The following is a 25,912-nucleotide window of genomic DNA, read 5'->3' as shown; positions in this document are numbered from 1 at the left end:
AAAAGAAGATTAAGTAGATTTATTACATTTTGTATTTATATTTTTCTGAACATCAATCAATTTGGTGATTTAGTAATTTGAGTGAAATATTATCTGACTGGCCACCACCTGGTGATAAAGCCATTATTTGTATTTATCTAAATGCTGTTTATATAAGAAAAGCTTCCCTTCATTGTTTAGGCTTCCCCAGGGAACTTTTTCTCGCGCACGGGTAAAATGTGTCCTATATGTAGCTCTGATGTACCTACGTTACATTGCTGCCAAGTTTCATCAAAAAGGATTTATTTTTTTGCGTCAAAGAAGAATAAACGAATCATTGAAAAACTAATGAATGAATTTATACATATCAACATATGGCATTAACTTGGAGTTTATAACATAAGTAAGAAGATTAAGTGGATAGAAAATATCAGAATAGAGAGTACATCAGGTTTTCATGTCGTGCAAAATGTCTTAAGCGGATTATAGTTATGTCATTATCGTTTACAGTGTATTATTAGGGCTCTAGGTTACAACTAAAGTTACTAATTATTTAACTTACATAATATATAACCTAGATGAGCTGAAAATCTAGAGGTTACCTAACACGTTAAGTAGAAGCACAGATTATTTACCACCAAAATATCAAAATTCTAACAAGATTACAGTGCTGCCATCTGGCGCAAGTTTGAAACTTTCAAGATTCAGTAATTACGCATATCATTACAGAAGTGTTACAAGTTTGAGTTCAGTTTTAAATTGATTTTGCGATTGCTGAATTATTTAGTAAATGTGGCCTTTCTAGTTTAGAAGATCTGTGTGGCTTTTGAGAACTAGAATTCATTATCATCCTGCCTATTATATCATTATATTTTTGACTATATTTGACTAGCCTTTTTTCAACTATGTTAGGGTCGGCTTCTAGTCTAATCGGCTGCAGCTATGTACAAGTGTCATATCTCATGAAAGCGGGTGAGCCACACTTGTGTATGTAAATGAACATATAGGTAATCTGTCTTTATCTGTGTAAGCTCGGGAGTGCTCAGTAGCGATCGGGTCTCCGATTTAGACAAAGACAATATGCATGTATGTATTACACACTTACCTATGGCTCGCCCGCTTTAATAAGATAAAACATCGACACCTTTTTTTATAATTATCAAACCCGCTGTGTGTGCAGCGTGAGGATGTCAGACTCTTGTTGACTAAAACCCACTGTAGATGACCATATTGTCTACACCTGCCTACGACAAAATTCAAAAACTCTAAAAGAAGAAAATATATCCCTCATTTTCAAAAAGCCAGGCCAAGAGCATAGAACTAGAGGAGACCAGAATAATAAAATCCTTGGAATGCGAAATGAGTTTTCTGACCACGAACCTCGTAAAGTTCCTGAACTGGCTGCGAACAATTTAAAATGTAAAACAGCCGTATAAAAAGCGATAATAATATCTTTCAAGAAAGTGGTTCTACTTCATTTCGAAGAAAAGCTTTGTCGTAAGATGCAAACTGAATGTACAGTAAGATGCAGACTGAAAAGTAGGTACAGTGGAAACTAAGAGTGAAGAAAATTAATAAAAAAAAAACATGTAAATACTTACTTATGTAATTTTCAGAATGCCTTAGCAGGAAAATTCGAAAGAATTCACATAAAAAGTTAAAAATAGTATGAAAGTTTTGAGAACTTTCGTTGATATTATTTAGCAGATAGCAAAGTTGCATTTATACTTATTGAATTACAGACTTCAAAAAAAGAGATTCTTAGTTTGACCTGTCTATATGTTTGTGCGCGATTATCTCACGTTTGGCTGAACCGATTTTGTTGCTGTTTTCAGCACAGTATTTATCAGGGCTAACTATAGTATTTTGCAATCGGTCCTAATCAAAACGCATTACAAAAATCACTTCAGCCATTATATTTTGTTAACCAATAATACCTCTCGAAGAGCTCGTGGCTAAGTCAAAGCCGCGCGGATCGATCGATCATAAGGTTAAGCAACGCTTGGCGCGGTCGGTCCGTGGATGGGTGACCATCTTGTCATAATGAGTTCTTCCGTGTTTCGGATGGCACGATAAACTATAGGTCCCGGCTGCCATTTAAACATCTTTGGTAGTCGTTACGGGTAGTCAGAAGCCAGAAAGTCTGACATCCAGTCTTACCAAGGGGTATCGGGTTGCCCAGGTAACTGGGTTTAGGAGGTCAGATAGGCAGTCGCTCCTTGTAAAACCCTGGTACTCAGCTGCATCCGGTTAGACTGGAAGCCGACCCCAACATAGTTGGGAAAAGGCTAGGCAGATGATGAATAATACCTCTATTACGCTAACGGTACATACAAATGAAACTTATTTTGTTTAATCGCCAACGAAATGCACGCAATCTGTGTTCCAGTAACAAAAAAGGATATATCATATTGTAGTCCGGAACCAAGCATTTGTGTCTATATTGAGCCCTACATTCATTTCCTTTAAAATTAACAAAAGTCGCTGACAACAAGTTTCATCTATTGCAGGGAAAGAAAAGAATATACTTAAGGCACTATTGGCTTAGTAACAGCTGCAGGCCGCAAAGACCATAATGTTTTACTTTTACTTGGTACATTCAGACCATGAATGAGTCTCCTTGACATGACGAGAGCCCCAGTGTCTTGGAAAGCACGTTAATTGGTGGGTTCAATCTGTCATTTGAACATCTTTGGCAGTCGTTAGTTAAAATCTAGAAAGTCTGACACTCTGTCTTACCAAGGGGTATTTTATCAAATGGGACTGGGGCTGCATTAGATCAAAATAATGCGAGGTCTACAAATGATCTAGGTACTTGTAGTATGTACATAGCATGGAGAACAAAACGACTAGCGGAGATGGTATAACGCAATATATCCTGAGAATCTAGCGCGCCAAAATACGAGTGTTCAGCGGACGAGGAACGTCATTAGCTGCATATCACAAATCAATCAAGACTAATGTTAACTTTGTGACCCCGAACGCCTCGTTAGTTCTAGTAACTGTACGTTACTGTGTGCATCTCCGCTCTCTTTTATTTTTCCTTCCTAAGTAGTACCTACATCCCCATTGTGTTAATTCGTAAAAGTCAATGATCATGAAGAATTGCACTCGCTAGGTACTAACCTATGGTTCACCCACTATTGTAAAATAAAATTCTTCTTCCCAACGAATAACACTGTGACTGTTTTAAGTAGACGAAAAGGGAAAATTTATCAGACTAATTTTCATGATTTTGTTATTTTCCAGGGCCGTGGAATGTTGTGGTGATGTTGTGGTGAATGGCATACAAAGAGATTAGCCAACTGCGCAGGACTTATCGTAGTGCACAAGCATTCGCGCAGACACGAGTGTGTCACTAAACACATCATAGCCCGATGGGACGGTAAAACGATATACATCTAAATATATAAAACTCAAAGGTGACTGACTGACTGACTGACATAGTGATCTATCAACGCACAGCTGAAACCACTGGACGGATCGGGCTGAAATTTGGCATGGAGGTAGATGTTATGACGTAGGCATCCGCTAAGAAAGGATTTTGATCAATTCTACCCCCAAGGGGATAAAATAGGGGATGAAAGTTTGTATGAAACTTTGTCAATTTTAAACCGATCGGACTGAGACTTTGCATGCATAAAGCTACTATGGCGTAGGCAACCCTTAAGAAAGGATTTTGATAAATTCCATCCCTAAGGGGATAAAATAGGGGATGAAAGTTTGTATACATCTTCTTAGATTTGTACACGCTAATCTTCCGAACTACTGAACGGATTTCAATGATTTTTTCTTTGTTGTATCAGTATTAAGCCTGGTCAACATATAGGCTGTAATTTATCTTCGAAACTTGAAGACCTGATGCAGAACTCCTACAGACCAACAAAACTATTAGAGATACAAAAATGGTGCCATGGCAAAAATTGTTTCATGTGATGAGCATTTTCAGCTGAGATAATAAATTTTAAGATCTGGAACACCTGATGTGGAACCCCAAGAGCCCAGCTTCTCTATACCATATACAGGTATGACGTTTTAGCGAAAGTTGTTCAATTTGATAAGCACTTTCTATTGATTTACACAAATTGAAGATCTAAAACACCTGATGTGGAACTCCAGGGGCCCAGCTAGACTATAGCTTAAAGAGGTATGACGTTTTAGCAAAAGTTGTTCAATCTGATAAGCACTCTCTGTTGACTTATAAAAATTGAACCACACCTACACCTGATGTGGAACTCCAGGAGCCCAGATAGACTATAGCATATGAAGATATGACGTTTTAGCAAAAGTGGTTCAATCTGATGCACTCTCTATTGACGTATAAACATCGAAAATCTGGAACACCTGATGTGGAACTTCAGGAGCAATACTACACTTGAAATGTATAGAAATGAATGTTATGAAATAGGTGAATCAAAAAAGTAATTAGTCCGTCTTTTAGACACGTATTTTTCTTTTCTCTCTCTCACAAACAAATAAAAACAAAGATACAACAACGCTTGAATTCACTGCTTAGTATAAATTTTACATACCTAGACGTGGCGTCACGAGCCCCCACTCTCCGACTTTTTTGCTTTATATCTCATTATTATATTGTATGTCTCTTCCAGACCTCGGGACTATAGAATGCCAAGAATGTTCAATGACAGCCGGAACCTACAGTTTAACATCCCCTCCAAATGACGGTCATTGGTATCCAAAATATACGTAGAAGGTACATATGAACTTAGAAAAGTTGCATTGGCAGGCACTTGCCAGACCTGGAATCAAAGACGCACGCTCATACTTGAGAGATTGGTTCTCTACCCACTAAACCACCACGACTTCCACTAAGTCACCACGACTTTGTCATCTATTTAATGTTTTTTTACGTAATAATACTTGTGTAATATTTTTGCCACACACAAATGCGGACTAATTACAATCACTACTTTTATCCCTATGGTCACGTCTATTGCAGTTCAGTTCTCAGCGTTTTGTTTAGTCTGCTGTGCTTTTGCTGTTAAAGTACAAAAATTAAGTATATAGAACGTTTCTCTTCGGTCCCTTAAAATTCAATATCAGACTATTTAGATCTTTGATTTTGCTGACCCCGTAGTCGCTGGCATAAGGGACAGGATCCGCGTACGAAGTCGCGGGCAACAGCTAGTTTAATAAATAGTGACAATATGACAACTGTGAAGCGTCATTAGTAGGTATTTGACAGTTCATTTAAACTGTCAAGATGAACTTATCGACTCAACACATGCCACTGCAAAGCCATAAAATATCAACAGTTTCCTACATTATATTCATGTTTATCAACGTCCCTAACTATTTACAATACGACATATAGATTTATGAACCGTTTACTAAACCGTCAAAGTTTTTACCCACTGTCTATTACCATCATGTTTCTTTCGAAACGTTATGAAATCAAATTAATGTTTATTTAATTTAAAATAATGTCCCGCCTGTTAAATTAGTAGTTGATTGGTGAAATAAAACGTCTTGAAAGTATGATATTTAGGCATCAATCATTAGTTTTTTTGCTGTTAATTGTGGAATGGAATAGTCAGTTTTGCGTTTAACGACTTGTCGTAAAGATAATGACATTGTTAATTTGCTTTTAACTGTTTTAAACAAAGAAGATTGTATAAATTGAATCATGTATTTTGCACGTAACGTGTGTATTATGCTAGAAATATCTATGGAACCACTTCAAAATTTTTTGTATCGTGTATCGACCTCATTAAATTCTTAGCAATTTTACTGCGATTTTTATTAAACTCTCTTAAACTTAATCGGTGTTGTTTAAAGTTGCCTATGATGTCCAAAATAATGGAACTATGTTCCAAAAATCGGAATCTCAAAGTTGCTTGTTAAGTATTTGGTTTGAAAGAGAATTAGCCAACTCCTTCTTGACAGTTATAATCTGGGAATAAGAGTAAATAGATTAGTCCTAGACAACAAAGTGTACCTTCGACGACATCGTCGGTTACAAACAGGTAAGATAGTGCTTAAACTCGTTTTCTATTCTTGCAAATATATAATCTATAAATCTGAAAATAAATGACAGTCTGTTGCGTTTTTACACCAAAACTACTTACATGCACTTGGTATGTACAAAATTAAATAAAGTCTAGAGTAGACGGGCTTAATACCTTTTTTCTCGACTGCGAGATGTAGATATGTCCTCGGGAACGCGGAGAACGCGGATGGGACTGCATAAAACAGCCAATCATAAATAATTAAAAACTCTATTGGTTTGCTTATAAATACTTCTAATAAATTCTTAAATATAAACGAAATTTTAAATTAATTATTACATATTATTTATTAGTCACGATACTCTATTTTCTTTTAGTATTAAGCACGCTATCATGTCAATGTTGCATATAATAATATAATCAATCATGTAAATTACCACAAGCGTGTGTTGGTAAGCAATTATTTATTATGTTGATAACTTTTATGTGTATAAATTATTTAATTTGTAGATAACTGGCCTTTTTTTTCCTATTCGAACAAAATATATATCGCCTGGGTATATAGTTTACATATAGTGTACCTTCCTATCATGAAAGGTTTTAGTTTTGGCTTAAGGTAATAACAAGCAAACATATTAATTAATAGTTTAGAAATACTAGAAAACACGCTATTATAAATGCAAGCTAATTTTGGTCTGAGTGCATCAACCATGCGTCTTTTCTAACTATTCCAAATACAACTTTGATACGATTTTCCATCATGAAGTTCCAGTTCATATCGTCCAGCTCCATCATCATATCAGTTCTATAATACCACATTGTCATCAGAACTACATACAACTGCCAATTTTCATGGCGCTACGATTCATAGAAGATAGTTAAATTAGTTACATTACTCCATTACATACTTACATACAGATAGACTTAATAAAAGCATGTTAAAAAAAATATTTCATTTTTGTTCTATTAGTATAGATCCACATGATCCGGGTTGCCCGAGTAACTGGGTTGAGGAGGTCAGATAGGCAGTCGCTTCTTGTAAAGCACTGGTACTCATTTGAATCCGGTTAGACTGGAAGCCGACCCCAACATAGTTGGGAAAAGGCTCGGAGGCTGAGGATGATGTGGGTCCACATGATACCAACTTCACACAGACTTTCATAAAATTTTGTCTGCGCAACAAATCATGCCATACAAAAGTCTGAGCCAATGATAGATAAGTCTGCACAAACATCATGTCATCATATTTGTAATGAGACTTTAGATTTTTACTCAAACTTAAATTCGTACAGATATTTGTACAAACTTAAGGTATGTATTGTGTGGACCCAACTTAAAGTTCAAGTCAGACCGCCGTACTCATTTACAGGCAGTGATCGTCAGTTGTTCAAGTATTCTCAGCAACACCCAAGTCTTGATTTGATAGTCGACAAGCAGTGGTGGTAATCTCCCACTATTATCCAAAAGGAAACCCAACCAATAACTACTTCTTATCGGGTGAGCTGCAGGTTCAATTGCCTAGAAAGCCCTGGTATTAAAGTTTTCTCAAATCAACCTGACGGCCTCTGACATGGCATTGTAACAAAGACTGCTACTGAGTAGCATTTGGGGACGCCCCGTCGCCACGTGCCCTCCCAGCCACGGGCGTGTAACACCACCAACTTCCAGACTCTGGGCTGCATTGTGAAAGTTACTAAAACCCACATAGCGATTCGGCCCATCCCGGGAATCGAACCCAAGACCTCATGCATAACAGTCGCTTAGGCCTAGACCAACGAGGCAGACAAACCAATAACTTACACACTTTATTTGACACCGTCAGAAAAAATGAAACAACTTCATTATCATTATGAAATTCTTGTTTTTTTTTTGTCAGTCGTTATTGACAATTATGATTTAAGGTGTGAATGTGCAGTTATTAGGAAGCGTAGTTACAAGAATAGGAATAAAATCGATGCACGCATGGCCAGAGTCAGCGCATAATGATTAATTTCCTATTCACATAGATTAGGTAGGTTCAGAGGCGACAGTTGCTGGCGGTTTTATGCCTGCTTAAAGCTATTGAGGAATATTATGTACTTACTTAGTATACTGTGTATTTAGTTGTATGTAGTATACTACCATTGAAATAGACTCTGATTGTCAAAGTCAAAGTCAATTAAATATTTGTAAACCATAGGTATAATAATTCTTAAAAATGTCAGTTCAATGAGGTTTCGTATTGAATAGTAAAGTTACAAAAATTTACAAAAATGCTTATACACTACACTTTTCTTTGATATTTTTCTAACTATAACATTTTCCATACTAAAATTAATTTAACTTTCCCTTTGATGTAAACTTAATTTTTCATTTTTGAAAAATGTTGTCTCCCACTATCCTCTTGACCATTCTACCTACTACCAACCGTCACATCTGCAAGACTACCTACTCTATGACAATAACGGGTGGTCATGTAGCACGAGACTCGTGCGCATGTAATTGCGACTGCCCCAATGTTTCCGTTATCGTCAGGAAATTATTCCACTAGGTATTTAAATTTCCTAGACAGTTATCTCTGCTTCCTGTGTTTTGTAGCTGAAATTTTCAGTATTTGGGCATGTTTTTTTAGTAAAGAAGTTGGTAGAAGTCAATCAAATTTCAACCTTAAAACCCCGTGGTAGAGTACTATCTTTCTGTATCTATAAATCAGAAACAAGATGAAAATCCTCCGCACTGCAAACTTTTAATCGGCCGTTGATAAGATAGGGCTCATAAATCACTATGAAGTAAGTAGTGCACACATTATATAAATCAGGTATCAGACAAAATTATAACGGCTGACAGTTTAGTCTGCAGTACCTATCCCCAGCATAGGTACAGCAGACTAAACTAAAAATACCTATACATATCACGCGTACCCAACCTAACGTAAGGCGGCCAACTTTCCGAAAACTGAATGCGGGACTTAACCTTTCGTGAAAGGGGCATTGAAAAATGATCGGACGGAACTGATAAAATAAAAACCGTAAGCAAAAAGCTATATTTTAACCTATCAATATCGTGTCACAGCGTGCACTAATGTCTTATTTTCAAAATCATTAGGCCTCACGAGTTCAGTAGAATTAAGAGAACGAGATTATAGGTACCTGTGTTCCTGCACTGTTGAGCGTGCGCGCAGGTGGGTGTTGTGTAGAAGTGTGGTAGAAAAATAGGGATGCGGGACATGCGGGACGCATACAACGTTTTGCGGGACTGTTTTACTATTAATTTCAAAGCGGGATTTCGTCAAGCATTGCGGGACGGTCCCGCAGAATGCGGGACGGTTGGCCGCCTTAACCTAACGTGAATTCGCTGTCTCTTACCGCAGAAGCATCCAGACTCTCATTCACTATAGCATTACTATAACTTCCTGAGCCACTCCACAACAAGCCTATATATTATAGATTATCACAAAGCTAGTTAGCACAGAAAATCACATACAGAAATCACTACCGCAAAACAGAAAGGCGTGTCAAATCGTGCAAATAACAATGTCGTGATGCATATGCTTCCTACTTGCATATAAGGACGGTTTCAGAAGAGCGTTTTTTTACTGTGCGATTATAAGAGTCGTCGTATCGTGGCACCTTAGGGATTTAAGCCTGGTTTCGAGTGTAATAGTGTCACAAGTACGAGTTTGCAGTTATATTAATTCCAGACAAGATTATATGAAAATGTTAAAAGTTATATTACTTCATAGGTAATAATGTGTTTCGTGCGGTTTCTTGGATTCGAAGTATCATTGATTTAACAGTCATACGGAGTAATTCTGGAACTAAATATCAATTTATTTATGTAAGAAGAGAAGAGAGAGACAGAACTGACAAGACTGTCAACGGTTTTATAAGTTTCATGAAAAGACGCGCCCAATATAGAGCTCTTACACGCGCGTATAAGTCGCTTGTCTGATATCGCCCTTACCTATCTACATGATAATTTATGACTGCATTTATCTTTGTACAACAAGTACCTTCTAAAATTTTAATGAATTATTACTAAGTTATGGAAAAACCCCTTGTTGAAATGTTGATGTGATAAGTAAATTATAGATTTATGGCGACAGGTAACGGTATTCGTGATAATAAGGTGTGAAAAATACCTTCATTATTTAATTATTAACTACGTTATAACAGTACTCAATCGGAACATAAAAAAAACTGATCGTTCGTTTGAGCGACAAGAACAAAATAAATATTTAAGCCTATACTTTATTTACTTTGCACATATAACTAACACATTTTACACATTTGCACATATACTAATTACCATAATTTTGTATTTTTTTAGCCTGTTTGTAATCATCTACGGTAATTTAACTAACATTTTACTTACAACTAAAGGGTTTTGTTTCTAGTTGGTTAATAGCCCATTTATTAGACCGATTCTTTTATTTTATATACCTAGGTGTGGGACTTAGATCTTTCAAAAACTTGTAGCTGATTGAGTCTCAACTAATTATAAACACATTACAAGCCATTCTTGTTTTATTCAGTTCCTTTCAAGTCGTAATACACATTACATCATTAAGAACTAATTTTATTTTACTTAAATACCGTGACATAACTCAGTACTAGATATTCAGTTACCTAACACTAACTGTTTAGTAGAATGATGTTCAGAATATAAAAAATAAAAATAGAGCTGTTTCTTTCACTTAGTTCGTGTAATGCTAGTTTTTAGATAGTCTACTTAAATGTTCAGCTGAAAATAAATAAGTTTGTAATCTACACTTTTACATCGTTATTGTTAAAGTCGAGTTTGTTATAATATTGTTTGTAACAGATAATACATGTTCGGGACACTATTTCCTTAAATAATGTAGGTATGTTTAATTGTGACTTGTTTTAGAAGAAATATCTACCTACATAGTTTATTATAGTTAATTTAAAGCCCCAGGCATAAACTACTCAGAAATGTATGTAATAAGAACAAAAAACAAACATTATGACAGTATACTATCTGTCCCAGTAACATCAAAACTTCATTATACGTACATATACCTTCATTATTATACATATTTAATACACGAACCAAACGTCACATATTACAACTTTACACCAACGAAAAATAACTACTACAATACAATAGAAAACCAATACAAACGAGACAGAGACAACAATATACAAAAAGCCTGCGTAAAAAAGAGATAGCAATAATTTGTCGGTTGCGCGTTTAACAGTGAAAGTGCTATCAACTCAAGCGCACGTAGAAAGCCTAAAATAGTTTAATTTAGTTCTTTTTTTCCTATTTTTGTTAGTACAATAGTAACAATGATTGGTTTTTTAAGTTTATTTGTTGAAAATGAAAGTTATTACCGATCGGTTACGTTAGTTGAGATAGTTTTGGATAATATTGTGGCGTTAGTTTGACGTTTGAAGACGGATGTCAAAACATATTCGTTCGCATTATAATCGCGTTTGATGAGCTAGATGTTTGTTCCTCTTTCATGCAAAAATGAATGGAAGGATTTTGATGAAACTTGGCAGTAATATACATAGGTAGGCACGTTTTTATTCGGGTGAAGGGAGCAGTTCCCTTGGTAAGCGGATAAAACCGCTAGTGGAAGCTAGATTTCGATAAAGCAGAGCACGGCATTTGTTTAGCAGTTCATATTTATTTCTGATTTAAGTATTTATGAAAATCATCACACATAACATACAATTCTCATTATTTACTCAACATAATCATTGTTATAACATGATAGCCCCATTTCATGTAAGTAGGTACTTTATTCCTAGAACTTATTATTTTCAAAATATTCCAAACGAAGGTTTTCAGGTACGACAAGCAAATCCTCTCTTTCAGAACCAAGAACCTTTCATAACAGACCTATTTTTCAGAATAAATACACAAACATTTATTCATACTATTTCAACAAGTTTCCAGCGAGTTGTCATTTGTGGGACAAGTACTAAACCCTTCAACAATGACATAAATAATAAGCCCTATTTTCTAAACAGACTAAACTACAGTTTGGCTAATTCGTCAGTGACACTTCTATGGCCCACACAAGTGTACCGGCCACGAAACAGTCATTGGACATCTTTGGCAGTCGTTACAGGTAGTTAGAAGCCATTCTAAGAACCAGTCTTACCAAGGGGTATCCGGGTAACCGGGTAACTGGGTTGAGGAGGTCAGATATGCAGTCGCTCCTTGTAAAACACTGGTACTCAGCTGAATCCGCTTAGACTGGAAGCCGACCCCACCCATCATAATTGGGAAAAGGCGCGGGAGATAATTACAGTCCTGTCACCTGTTACCGTCCCTGTAATCACCACTGCTGCCTGCGTCCCGTTCCCCTCATGGACGACGAGACGTCCCACTGACTGGTCTGGACCATGGTAGTGTCATTAACAAGCTTGCCAGGCTATATTAAGTACTCAGAATTAGGCCGGCCAGTCTATTTAATTAGAGTGAACAGCACAATATGAAAAGCCTGCATGAATAATAACAATTATTCCGTAAGCATTGTAGGGTTAGTTTTGAACAATCGCTTGGGGGTAGTTCTTAATTAAAATAAACAATAAATGGGGATGATATTTTCGTTCTATTTTAAAACTAGCTTGTTTGTATGGCTTTACCCAATACCTACGTAGTGCATTTACCTACGTAAATCGTCACAACTTTCACACGTCAATTAATAAAAATAGTAGGTATCTATAATATTATACCTATAGATAAAAAGTTCATGTCTTTGCTTGGTTGAATATGCTAAGCTCAGAAACTACTAGACCGATTTGTTAAATTGTTTTAGCGTTATATTAATTTTTGCTATAAACATGGAGTACCTATACCTATATAAAGTTTTTTGCCGGTTCTTCTCCATAACACCCACTCTTGGGAACCTGTACCTGCTTGTAAAAACCTTTAATAGGTCTACCTATATAAAAGTTCCTACTGAACTGTTCAGTAGTTTTGTCCTGAAAATGCGACAGATATTAATATTCGCATCTATAACATTGGTTACGACAAAATACGTTTGAAATGTTTACTCTACTAAAAGCTTATTCAATGCGACACATAAATGTGTTTGTAGAGGCTTATGTTGATCACAAACATACTGTCATGTATCAATCGAATGTATATGTACATCCTTACCGATATTATTAATATAAAAACCGACCAAGTGCGAGTCGGAATCGCGCACGAAGGGTTCCGTAACATTATCACAAAAAAAAAACACGTTTGTTGTATGGGAGCCCCCCAAAATATTTATTTCATATTAGTTTTCAGTACCTATTGTTGTTATAGCGGCAACCAAAATACATCATCTGTGAAAATTTCAACTCTCTAACTATCACGGTTCATGAGATGCAGCCTGGTGACAGACGGGCGGACGGACAGAGGAGCGAAAACAGTAGGGTCCCGTTTTACCCTTTGGGTACGGAACCCTAAAAATTACTCTTGTAGAAGCGGAAAAGCCAGTAATAGGATAAAGATTAAATTAGTTGACAAGTAATTTCCAATACCATCTGAAAGTGATAACGATTATTGTTAGAAAGAAACCTTTTCCTAAACCCTTCATTTACAACTACTCACCTACTGATCGAAAAAATAAAGAAAATTGAAGCGACAAAGAAAATGTAATGTTATTTCACTATCTATAAACACAGATCTATGGGTTCTAGATGTGACCGTACTGCCCCGGGCTGTTTAAGCGCTGTAAGTACGCTCACAAGTGCAACTACAATGCACAGAGACCCGGGTTCAATTCCTGGGTCGATCTTGCTTTTAGAAACTTTAACAAAGCAGCCCAGAGTCTGGAAATTGAAGGTGTTACACCCCCGTGCCTAGGAAGGCACGTAAAGCTGGCGTCCCCGAATGCTACCCAGTAGCAGTCGTTGTTACAATTCCACGTCAGAGGCCGTCAGGATTTGAGCAAATTCTTATATGAAGATGTAAATTGAGCGCTATAGGTGTGAATGGTTACTTAAATCGAGTTATTCCCAATTTGTCATTAGTACCGATTGGTCACCAACTATTTTTTCCATACACCAAGTCCCGATTGGTCATTTGAGCAAAATAAATAATTTAATATTTAAATTTTGAGTTCCGATTCGTCCCCCGCATAAAATTTCACGTATCAGAGTACCGTCAGAAATAAAAGTGTTAGAAGAAATTTTAAATGAAAAACTTTGATGTAGGTAAAGGTATAGCTCTCATATAAATATAATAAAATTTACATTAAAACACAGGTGAAGACAACTTGGGCATTTTATAAACCCGAAAATGTGACTCGATACTTTTTGTGTCGGTAACAAAAGTACCAGGGGCCCATAACTTGCAAAGAGATTGTATACATAAAAATGATGAATGATGGTGTAAATTGGTATGTTTATCTACAATTAGGAAAAAAACGTAAAATCCTGACACTCTTGACTGCTATACTCCTTTAAGTTATGCGGTCCTAGTACACGGTGGGCAGTTCCATGGACACTCGTTGATTGGTATATTACTCATCTGATTTATGCGATCCTGGTATTTTGGTTTTGGCCGTGCGGTGTGTGACGCCGTTGAAATCGCGATTTTATTAATAGCGTCTTGCCATATTCGGAAAAAAACATAACCAAAATAAATAAAAAAAAAACATATTACAATATTGTAAAGCTTATCTTGTTGACAGTACTTTTTACAAAATAAAGTACGGATGACCAATTGGGACTAAGCAAAATAAAATATTTTATTGAATGACCAACTGGGACACGTTTTTTATGGATGCCAAATCACTAAAATGACGAATTGGGCATAACTCCTTAAATCCTTGTTAGTTCGTTTGCTAAGCTGTAATTATGTATTGAAAGTAGTTCTGTACGTTCCAAATATAACTAAGTGTCCAACAATTGTCTAAGCAAAAATCGACTACTGTATTATTATAAAATCTCACAACACTACTGATTACTGTTATAGACATAATTATCTGATCTTATAATGCTTGAAGACGTTTAATGTGTACCTACTATTGAGACGGTCCATTCGACTGCCGCTTCCAGTGATCATTATATTTTTTCTATAAGGTGTGAACTATTGTTTTATTTTTATTTGAGAGCGTTTTCAATGTCTCGCTCTTTATAGCTGAGTTATTCTGAAAGTGTTTGGCAATATAATTTAAGTAAATGAAATATTTTGTCAGGTAAAGATCTACTATTTAAATAAGTGTGTATATACAATAACATGTTTTGACAGATTGAAAACCTCCTCCTTTTTATGAAGTTAGTTAGTTGTAACAATAATTTATATAAATTGAATTACATTTGGAACGTAAAAAAAACTTTACATTACCACCTTTTTCATTGTTTTTTTTTTACATTTATCTTAATTTACGCATCTCATGCTTGATACTAAATGTAACTAGCTAACAGATTTGTACAGCTTTGTGACTAAATTCAACCGTGCATAAAATTTTCATTTTTTAACAACATGATATGGTCTAGAATCTCGGGCATAGACGGTTAAATTTATTAAGCACAAAAATCTAGACCATTGTAATAATAAAATCTATTTTTAACCTAACATTTTATGAATAAATAAATTCGTTAGTTACCGTCTGCTGAACATTATAATGTGGTACTATGAAATAAAAATAAATAAAATATCACTGTATATTATCACCATCTGCCTAGCCTTTTTGCCAACTATGTTGGGGTCGGCTTCCAGGCTATCCGGATGCAGCTGAGTACCAGACCTTTACAAGAAGCCACTGCCTATCTGACCTCACCAACCCGGTAACCTGGGCAACCCAATACTCCTAGATAAGACTGGTCGTCAGACTTACTGGCTTCTGACTACCCGTAACGACTGTTAAAGGTGTTCAAGTGGCAACAATAATAATAATCACTCCATATCGCTCAAAATAAAGAATTATTTTGGACAAGATTATTGAGAAAACTTCTACATAATAGTTTAATAATGACAAACAAACAATATGATTGGTTTAATCTGAAATAAAATCAAGCTGTCACTTGAAGTGTCAAGTGCCAAGTAATTTAACACCCTGAGGGACACTGTAATAACTGTGATTTTATGAACAAACAGAGTGTGTAAGTTTTTGTATACTAGTTGGGAGAACTGGCTTCTATTATATACGAAAAATATATTTATAAGAATTAGTGATGAAAAGAAAGTAAAAGTTTGTTAACGGAAAAATTTAGTATTGACAGTTATAAATAAAATGAAACAAACAAATATCAATTGGTACAACTGATGTACAAATACTAAATACGTTTAATTTTTTAAGGAAATTAGCTCATAAATATTAAATTGCATACATGTCATTATCACATTAGATCATTAGTAACACGTCATACTTTTTTTAATAATATAAAATAAGACTCGAATTATAAATATTTCTAACATTACAATCACACCAAAATAAACACCGCCACAAACAGACAAACAAAACACAACTCACCCACAAAAGATTGCAGAATGACCGCACTTTTTTTCACGCACAGCGACAGCGCCAAAGAAATCGTTCGTTCTTACTTCTTATTTTTTTAAACCAACTATATAAACCACTGGATCTCCCTTTCTGGTTTATTGCGCGATTCACTAGCAACCAAAATGTTTCGAGAGGTGACGGTTTTCGTAACCTTATACGGGTTAACAGTAGCCTCTCTTCTTGACGGTGATATAGATCTGATAGAAGGAGTGCGCTTAGCGAAGATACCAGTGACGAATTCTCTAGAAGATGAAGGAAGATCTTTTGGGGAGAATTCTCCGTTGTTCAGGATGGCGAAATTCTTGGAAGGTCATGAGTTGCAAGTGAAGTTGCCGAATTTGATTGAAAAGGATCGCGTTACGCAGTTTGTGGCTGATTCTTTGAAGGTGGTTGATGAGACTTATAAGGAGAATGCTGGTGAGTGTTAATTTGACAGTACCTAATAGCGACTCGGTCAGATAAAAATCAGTACCATACTTTTTGTGTTTATCGCGAACAGATTGACAGATAGAATACATCGGTGATTTTGTGTTATAATGATCGTGATTGTGTTGATTACGTGCTCAATCTTAAAATAAGATACCTAGTTTGTTGACGTGAAGACCTAACTCTATTTTAATGGTGGATTCACTTAAGATCTTTTGCGATAAATATACCTAGGTTAATGACGAAAACTTGATTTCGGCAATGAATTCATTTTGCGGTCATAGTTTACATAGCTTAAGAAAAATATTACCCATTTTCTGAACCAGTTCAGTAGTTTGTCAGTTTACGCCCCAAAGGTTTTGTGCACAAAAATAAAGCAGATTAAGTTAAATTGGGATACAAAATAACTAACTGTTACCAAGATACAAAATTCAATTATTGAATCAAGATTTTTAACCAAAATTTTATTGAAAAATAAACTTAAAACAAAAAAGTGCTGTCAGTTTAAATGTCTGCAAACATGGCTGATCCAATTTCCGGTAAAACGCAATTTCCGGCTCCCATCAACGCTCACTCAGGCTGGAACTAAAGTGATTGTGCTTTTATAATGGATAGATTGTGGGCCGGATTTATTGTTTACTTGCGTTTATTTTTTGTAGTAACTTAGCTGGCGTGGGGAAATTGACCACTAAGTTATAGTTAAGTTTGCAAGGTCAAGTGCATGATTTTATCTTGACAATATTAAAACTATAATTTACTATATATATTATCTAAATATATAAAACTCAAAGGTGACTGACTGACTGACTGACATAGTGATCTATCAACGCACAGCTGAAACCACTGGACGGATCGAGCTGAAATTTGGCATGCAGGTAGATGTTATGACGTAGGCATCCGCTAAGAAAGGATTTTGATCAATTCTACCCCCAAGGGGATAAAATAGGGAATGAAAGTTTGTATGAAACTTTGTCAATTTTAAACCGATCGGACTGAGACTTTGCATGCATAAAGCTACTATGGCGTAGGCAACCCTTAAGAAAGGATTTTGATAAATTCCATCCCTAAGGGGATAAAATAGGGGATGAAAGTTTGTATACATCTTCTTAGATTTTATGAAGAAGTCCTGATGACGAATCAGAATTTTATGATGACGTTCGCTTAAATACGATTTTGATTAATTTAACCCCCATTCAACCCCCACGGGTGATAAAATAAGGGATGATGAAGGATGTAAAATGTATTAGTTTGAACCTATCAGTACGTAATGCGACTGCTAAGTGCTAATCCTAATTATACTGTCACGTGAAAGAATGCTCCTACGGGATAAGTAGTATTTTGACTATTCTATATTGCCCACGCAGACGAAGTTGCGGGCAACAGCTAGTAATACATAATAATATAATAGAGTTGAAAAGTTTGATTGTTATTGTGTTAGGTTGAAAGCACTAATCTCAGAAACTACTGAACTGAATTGAAAAATTTGTTCAGTGTAAGTTTATCTATGGAAGAAAGTAATTTACATTTAATTAAATATCAATAATGATTCAGTAGGTCCCTCATAATTCGAACTCAGGCGAGTTATATATCTCATAATATGTTATTTCGATATTTCGAACGCCTCAATTACTAATGCACGCTAATTACTATAACTTTCACCTTGCTAGTACTAGAAAAAATGCTTGAGTAAGTGCTGATTCTAGAGTCTTCCGTCCAAGCGTAAGAACTGGATTAATTGATAGTTTGATAAATTGATATATCATGTTTTGAAAGATTCTTTTGAATGGAGACTACTTCATTTGAAGCCTGTTACTAGTTGAGTTAGTTACATAATGTGACTTTTTATGTTGATGGGAAATCATCGAATGGCCTCTCACGCTGCACCCACAAGTAGACTACAATTTTAAAATTAACTTTACTAAACAAACAAAAAACAAAAAAGTCGTGGTGGCCTAGTGGGCAAAGAACCGACCTCTCGGTTCGATTCCAGGTCAGGCAAGTACCAATGCAACTTTTCTAAGTTTGTATGTACTTTCTAAGTATATCTTAGACACCAATGACTGTGTTTCGGATGGCACGTTAAACTGTAGGTCCCGGCTGTCATTGAACATCCTTGGCAGTCGTTACGGGTAGTCAGAAGCCAGTAAGTCTGACACCAGTCTAACCAAGGGGGTACTGGGTTGCCCAGGTAACTGGGTTGAGGAGGTCAGATAGGCAGTCGCTTCTTGTAAAGCACTGGTACTCAGCTGAATCCGGTTAGACTGGAAGCCGACCCCAACATAGTTTGGGAAAAAGGCTCGGAGGATGGATAAACAAACAATAAATTAAACTTGTACTGTAAATAGTGATAGCATATCGACAATTCCAGGAATACATCTTTCAAAAACGCTACAGCGTCAAACTTTGCACATTAGAAAAGTTTGTCGGACTTATCGCAAAAAAGGCACTCACAGAGTCTTACATTTTTATGTGTCAAAACAAAAATTGTTCCGTGTACTGTGAACTATATAGGTAATATATAAAGTGAGCTGAAAAAAGGATATAGGCTACTTTTTATCCGGTTGCAAGAGGTAGTTCCCTCGGGAAGCGGCTCGAACCGCGGGAAATACTTAGCTAGTAAACTAGTATTTTAATTAAAGCGTAATACGTAGAATTTCCAATTCTCGTTAAACACAACTCTATAACCACAACTTGGGTTAGACTTTGAGATTTGATACATGAAACATCTTAGGTCTTATTAAGACTATTACCTACATATACTTTGCTTACTAAAATCTAGACATCATAAGAACTTAAGTAATAATGTCTAATTATAATATGCCTTTATTGTTAACATAAACAGGGCTTAAAGTTATGTACTTACAGATATCTCATATTTTAATTAAACCATTATAACTCATTTATTTATTACGTCGAAAAATAAAATAATAATAACCCGTAGTAAAAACTAAATTTTACTAATTTTAAATTCAACCGCAACTCAGTAATATTATCTGACTTTCTAGCCATAACTACTGAACTGATTTGTTTAAAAGCTACACAGATTCTAGAACATACTTTTAGAAATACATACGGTACACTTTTGATATCCAGAAGCATCCCAAATCTAAAAGAAAATTCTCCAACAAAAATACTTATATCGTTTTATACTTTACATCAGCAGTGACTGGAAGAGGCAAGGGCGGCGGCGGCGGCGGCGTGGCACTTCTAGGACTCATGTTTGCCAAGGCGCTAGGAGCCATCGGTATTGGTGGTCTGGGTCTTCTTACTATGAAGGTATGTTAAAAAAATCGGTGTTATGTAAGTAAATAAGTACCTAATCACTAAAGAGTCATGGTAGCCTAACGGTTAAAACACCGCCCTGTGAAGTACGGTTAAATTCCAAATCGGTCTAGTGGTCGCTTAGTGCATGATACGAGGTTCGATTCCTATGACGAGTCGAAACCGCTTTGTAGGTTTAAGAAACATTTACAAAGCAGCCCGGAGTCTGGAAGTTAGTGATTGATACACCCGTGTATCGGAGAGCACGTCAATGTCGGTCTTGTGCTTGATCTCTCTCCGGTCGTGTCAGATTAAAATCCCATATGGATATGATAGTGAATGTGTTTCAGATGGCACGTTAAACTGTAGGTCCCGGCTGTCATTGAACATCCTTGGCAGTCGTTACGGGTAGTCAGTAAGCCAGTAGGTCTGACACCATCTCAAATAGGGAGTGAACCAGTATTTGCGCAAATGCTTGTGTACATAATTGTCCAGCTGATCTCCTTATACGAGAACAGCTGCCGTAGCCAAGAATTGTTTTGTAATCTGGATGGCATTTTCAACTACTGATACTTAGTTTCTTCGGAAATTTGTCACGTCTTGCATTTTCTTATATTATTCAAAAATGTGTATCTTCTTACGTTTCCTAAGATGTGCATTTTTGATCAAAAGAAAATGTACTCAGCAACTTTATTTACTTAGGTGTTACTATCCGCCTATCTCTGATCTTATTTATTATTCAAGCAGTTCCTACACAAGCCACTAATGAGCTCATACTACTAATAGATCATCAGATATTAACACAGAGTATGTATGTAACAGAGACTGAACTTTCCTTATTGTTGTAGTTACCTAATAAAATCGACCGTGTTATCAAAACGAGGCATACTTTTCAGTCATTCCAAAATGAGTGAAAAGGATTATTTAACTTGGAAATAGTAAAAAAAAACTCCAGTGTAATATTACGGTGGGTTGCACGATTTTTTACGATATTCGCCAACAACTTTAACGATAACTGCATCATTTTCAATAAAATCGCTGATTTGACCAATAGGTAGCAAGCATACATCTGGTTATGATTAAGTTATCGTTGTAGCTAAAAGTTGCAACTGGGTCTTAGTTCAGATTTCGATTTACATGGCCCGTCCTTCAATGAATGTGTATCGAAATATTGAGCTCCAAAAAAATATATAAATTGAGCACTCTACAACACATGCTCCACACACAAACACGTAGACTATGTAGCTCACTGCACTGCGCTTGCGCCGACAATCTCCGTCACGGCAGCGCTGGCCGGACTAATTACACACTTTTACCAATTAAATGCACTACTATTAAGTATACCTCTAGCAGTCGGTGTTTTGTGTTAGAAGTTATATCGAGACGGTACGGTTTGATATCGATTTATAGATACTGGTTTAAGTTTTATGCAGTTTTTTAATATAATCTTAGATCTAATTAAAGTAGGTGACATAATGGGCGGTCTTATGGCCAAGAGACAACCTTAGGATAGATGGAGACGAGAAAGAAAAGATTATACGGTAGGTCTAGGTGTTTTGAACACATGTCCCTTATGTAAAAGGGTTCGATTCCAGGTTAGGCAGATACCAGTGAAACTTTCGTTACGTTACAATTTACTTTGAAAGTGTATTTTGGACACCAATGGGTGTAAAGGTGAAGGAAAACTTCTTGAGGAAATATAGAATTTAAAGTCTGAAATTGCCAATTCGAATTGAGGAAGCATGGAGATAAACGTTCATTCCTTCTTTGTATGACCGGAGGCCTACAGGCTTAGCTTAATCTGTATGAAAAGTTTGAAATGTCAAACCAAGACACATATAAGAGTGAAAACTGTAAAGTTTGGTGGGTATGGCCAAATATAGGTCAAGGGGACATCAAGATACTATGGTATTTCCCCCATAAAAGTATAGTTTTGTTTACGGAACTAACCTATTTTTACAACCCTGTTATTACGATAATTCCCTTTTTTATCGTTTAATTATTACGGGTGCCATTAAGGGGGAATTGTATAGCGTATAATATTAATATTATGATACAGTTTATGATTTCATGATACATTGTTTTATGTGAATAGTATGCATAAAATACCATAGGACCAATATATTACACTTCCTTTAGAAATATACATATTATGTACTGGTCAGTAAAAAAAATTGTGAGCACCGAAGTACACATACTGGCAAAATTAGAGGAATACAAAAAAAGTTTGTTTTATTTTTATTGTGGTATTTTTAATAATAGTATTTTTTTTGCTTTTTAGCTGGTTTCTTTAGATATTAATAAGTATTAAACATCCAGAATTCGGATTGTATAATACACCAAATGTTACAAGGATTACCAATTTATACGTCCATCCCTTTTCGAACTAAATTCTGTAGCAATTTGACGTATCATGATGGACCAGATCTTTCAATTAAGCTTAGGCTAGGCTTTGCTTTTGATACGTAGATGAATGACCTGCCATTTTACAGGTCTGCAGCGTGGCTTGGGAAGCACGTTCTTTGTTATACGGGATGGGAAACAAAAGCTTGGATTAATGGGTAACCTAGGTGACTGTGTGAATATGGAAGATAGGTAGTGATAAAACATGGTCCTGTTGAAGGTTGATGCGTTATATTCAAGTCGAAGTCAATGTCAAAGGGTGGTGATTGTTGTTGGTTATAAGTAGATAATGTTAACTTTAGGTGTAGCATCTGAGCAATATGCCTGATGGCGTAGGTACCATAGGTTCGACTTCCACAAGAGTTTTTTTTAATATTGGAACTAGGTTTTGTGACAATGTGTTTCAAAATGTTACTTGACTTACGCTGTAGTTCAAGTTAAAATAATTAATTAGTGTAACTTCGGATTGCATCACTGTTTCCAATACTCATACGATAATTTTCCTTTAATAAGAAAATATGTCTAAATCCCTCTAATCAATATTTAAAATCAAAAATAAAGTTTCAGAGCATCTCACAAACTATTTCCTTTCATCTTCCAGGCATTAGCAGCATCAGCTCTCGCCTTAATGCTGGCAGCCATTGTAGGAGTCAAGAAACTGGCTTCTCACGACGGTGGCGAAGATCATCAGGTCATATACGCTGGTCACCATGGTCACCATAGAAGAAGAAGGGATATCACCCCCTTACCTTACCGAGGATGGAGGCATTACGAAAATGCATCGTGATTCTTAAGATAAATGGGTGTGCCTAATTTATTTGTCGTGCAGTGTAATTTATTGCTTAATTTATTATTAAATTATTGAGGATTTTTTAGATGTGGGTGTTTTATTTTGTTTTGAGATGAATGTTATCTGAAGATAGTTATAACTGTTTAAATTATTATGAAATCACTAGTCGCTAACGTCGGACCATAAACTATGTCTCAAACGAAATACACATTCAAGTGAACTTCAAACTTCAATAAAATATTTAAGTATGTTATTTAAAGGGGATATGGTCCAAAGCTATATTTTGTTGTTAAAAATATTTTTAAGTTGATTTTACGAAATAATGCCTCCTATATAGAAGTCAAATTGCTTCGGAAAAACCAAGTTATTTTCTACAGGAAAACCATTGAATTTGTGACCGGAAAACAGCAAAAAAAACACCGTAACAAATCTTTTCTCACCATGTAACTATTCTGCACTCGAGTCACGATCCTCCCAGGGGTTACATAGAATTAAGGCTCCATTGTAAACACCGATTGTGGCCAAATTAGTGCGGAGCCACCGCGCTGAGATTTACAAGCAGATCGATGGTTTTTTCTTTGTGTTGTTAAGATGGGGCGGTTTCTAGAGTAGATTAGAAAAGGTTTTAAATTTATGTGACACTGTGATTTAAAGATATTATGAGCAGAATAATATTCGCCCTTCACACACTAAGCTACGAAAATCTTTGATACCTACCTGACGATTTTGGTCTCTATGAGACCATGGCTACACAAAAATAAATGGTGATGATTCCTTCTTGTATATAATCGCTTATCAAGCGTACATATGCATGTAGGTAGACTAAAGGCCTTAGTAGGCATATAGTAGGTATATATTAAAACTTCAAACCAAAAACAACTTTCCACACATACTTAATGTTCTAGTATTTGCAATTGAAGTTACAAATTCAAGTCATAATGTTCATAACCATTCACCATTCGAATAAGCAAGTTATCGACAACAAAAGTACCTATCGAATAAAAAAGAACATACCTACCAAACTTCAATACCTTTTCTCTCCCAAGAATGTAATAAGAACTGAAAACAAGTTAGAACTAAGTAAACAAAGAAAAAGGTAACACTACAAAAACTTAAATGTCCGTTCACTTTCACTTAGTTTTTGAACGATAAGTAGGTACCTAAGTATAACATTTTTTTGTACTTTCACTGGAAAATTGGACAAGATGTTATGTCATTGAAGTTTTTTCGACTTATCTAGAAATCTTACCTGAATTGTTATGTAAGCGAGTATAATATATAATTAACATTTCAGATTCCTGAAATGACTTTCATTGAACATCCTTGGCAGTCGTTACGGGTAGTCAGAAGCCAGTAAGTCTGACACCAGCCTAACCAAGGGGTATCGGATTGCCCGGGTAACTGGGTTGAGGAGGTCAGGTAGGCAGTCGCTCCTTGTAAAACACTGGTACTCAGCTGAATCCGGTTACACTGGAAGCCGACCCCATAGTTGGGAAAAAGGCTCAGAGGATCATCCTCATCCTCATCCTCCGAGCCTTTTTCCCAAACTATGTTGGGGTCGGCTTCCAGTCTAACCGGATGTAGCTGAGTACTAGTGCTTTACAAGGAGCGACTGCCCTGCCTGACCTCCTCAACCCAGTTAGACTGGTGTCAGACTTACTGGCTTCTGACTACCCGTAACGACTGCCAAGGATGTTCTATGACAGCCGGGACCTACAGTTTAACGTGCCATCCGAAACACAGTCATTGGTGCCTAAGATATACTTAGAAAGTACATACAAACTGAGAAAAGTTGCAAAAAGGCTCAGAGGATGTATTGCTGAAATGACTTTATGATTTTATACGCTATTTTAAAGTAAAATTACACCTTTTGGCAAAACATTTACAATTTTATCAATTAAATTGTGTAAATAAAATATTATATTGAAATACATAGTTACATGACAGAATAAAAGCGGCCAAGTGCGAGTCGGAATCGCGCACGAAGGGTTCCGTACCATTATTAATAAAACGGACAAAAAAATCACGTTTGTTGTATGGGAGCCAACCAAAAGATTTATACAATTCTAGTTTTCAGTATTTGTTGTTATAGCGGCAACAAAAATACATCATCTGTGAAAATTTCAGCTCTCTAACTATCACGGTTCATGAACTATAGCCTGCTGACAGACGGACGGACGAGCGAAAACAATAGGGTCCCGTTTTCCCTTTGGGTACGGAACCCTAAAAATCGCATCATAACCATGTTCTTAAAAGCGCCACCTAGTAGAATATGTAAATCTTACTTAGCTTAGTACGTCATAATGAAAGTAGTACTTTCTCCTACTTTCTTCTTACAAGGCGCAAGCGTAAGTTAATAGATGGCGCTGTTTCACTTTTCCAAATCCCTACTTATATTATAAAAAGCGAAATTAACGCTGTCTGTCTGTTAAGCTTTCACGTCTAAACCACTGAATGATTTCAATAAAATTTGGCACAGAGTTGACTTAGAGAAAGAACATAGGATAGTTTTTATTGAGGAGTTTTGAAGAGTTCTCTTGGAAGCGCGATATAACCGAATTCGACGCGGGCGAAGCCGCGGACGAAAGCCAGTATTATATAATTAGATCGTCTTGCGGTTTTCGT

The 25,912-nt window shown here is 36.1% G+C and overlaps 1 protein-coding gene across 2 annotated transcripts; it reads left to right on the top strand.

Moving 5' to 3' along the window:
- The first annotated feature begins 16,499 nt into the window (after positions 1-16,499).
- LOC110375941 (uncharacterized) lies at positions 16,500-23,355 on the top strand. Of its 2 annotated transcripts, none has more exons than XM_064040259.1 (3): positions 16,500-16,824; positions 19,994-20,109; positions 23,099-23,355. In XM_064040259.1, exons 1-3 carry the CDS (start codon positions 16,530-16,532, stop codon positions 23,282-23,284), a joined length of 597 nt encoding a protein of 198 aa, XP_063896329.1. In that variant the 5' UTR covers positions 16,500-16,529; the 3' UTR covers positions 23,285-23,355. The 2 variants fall into 2 exon arrangements, with proteins under 2 accessions (XP_063896329.1, XP_049704975.2); XM_049849018.2 differs by having other exon boundaries at positions 19,997-20,109; positions 23,099-23,351.
- Positions 23,356-25,912: the final 2,557 nt, after the last annotated feature.

Source organism: Helicoverpa armigera, chromosome 21 (genome assembly GCF_030705265.1).
Source record: "Helicoverpa armigera isolate CAAS_96S chromosome 21, ASM3070526v1, whole genome shotgun sequence".
Lineage (NCBI taxonomy): Eukaryota > Metazoa > Arthropoda > Insecta > Lepidoptera > Noctuidae > Helicoverpa > Helicoverpa armigera.
This window is presented reverse-complemented; position numbering and strand designations above follow the sequence as displayed.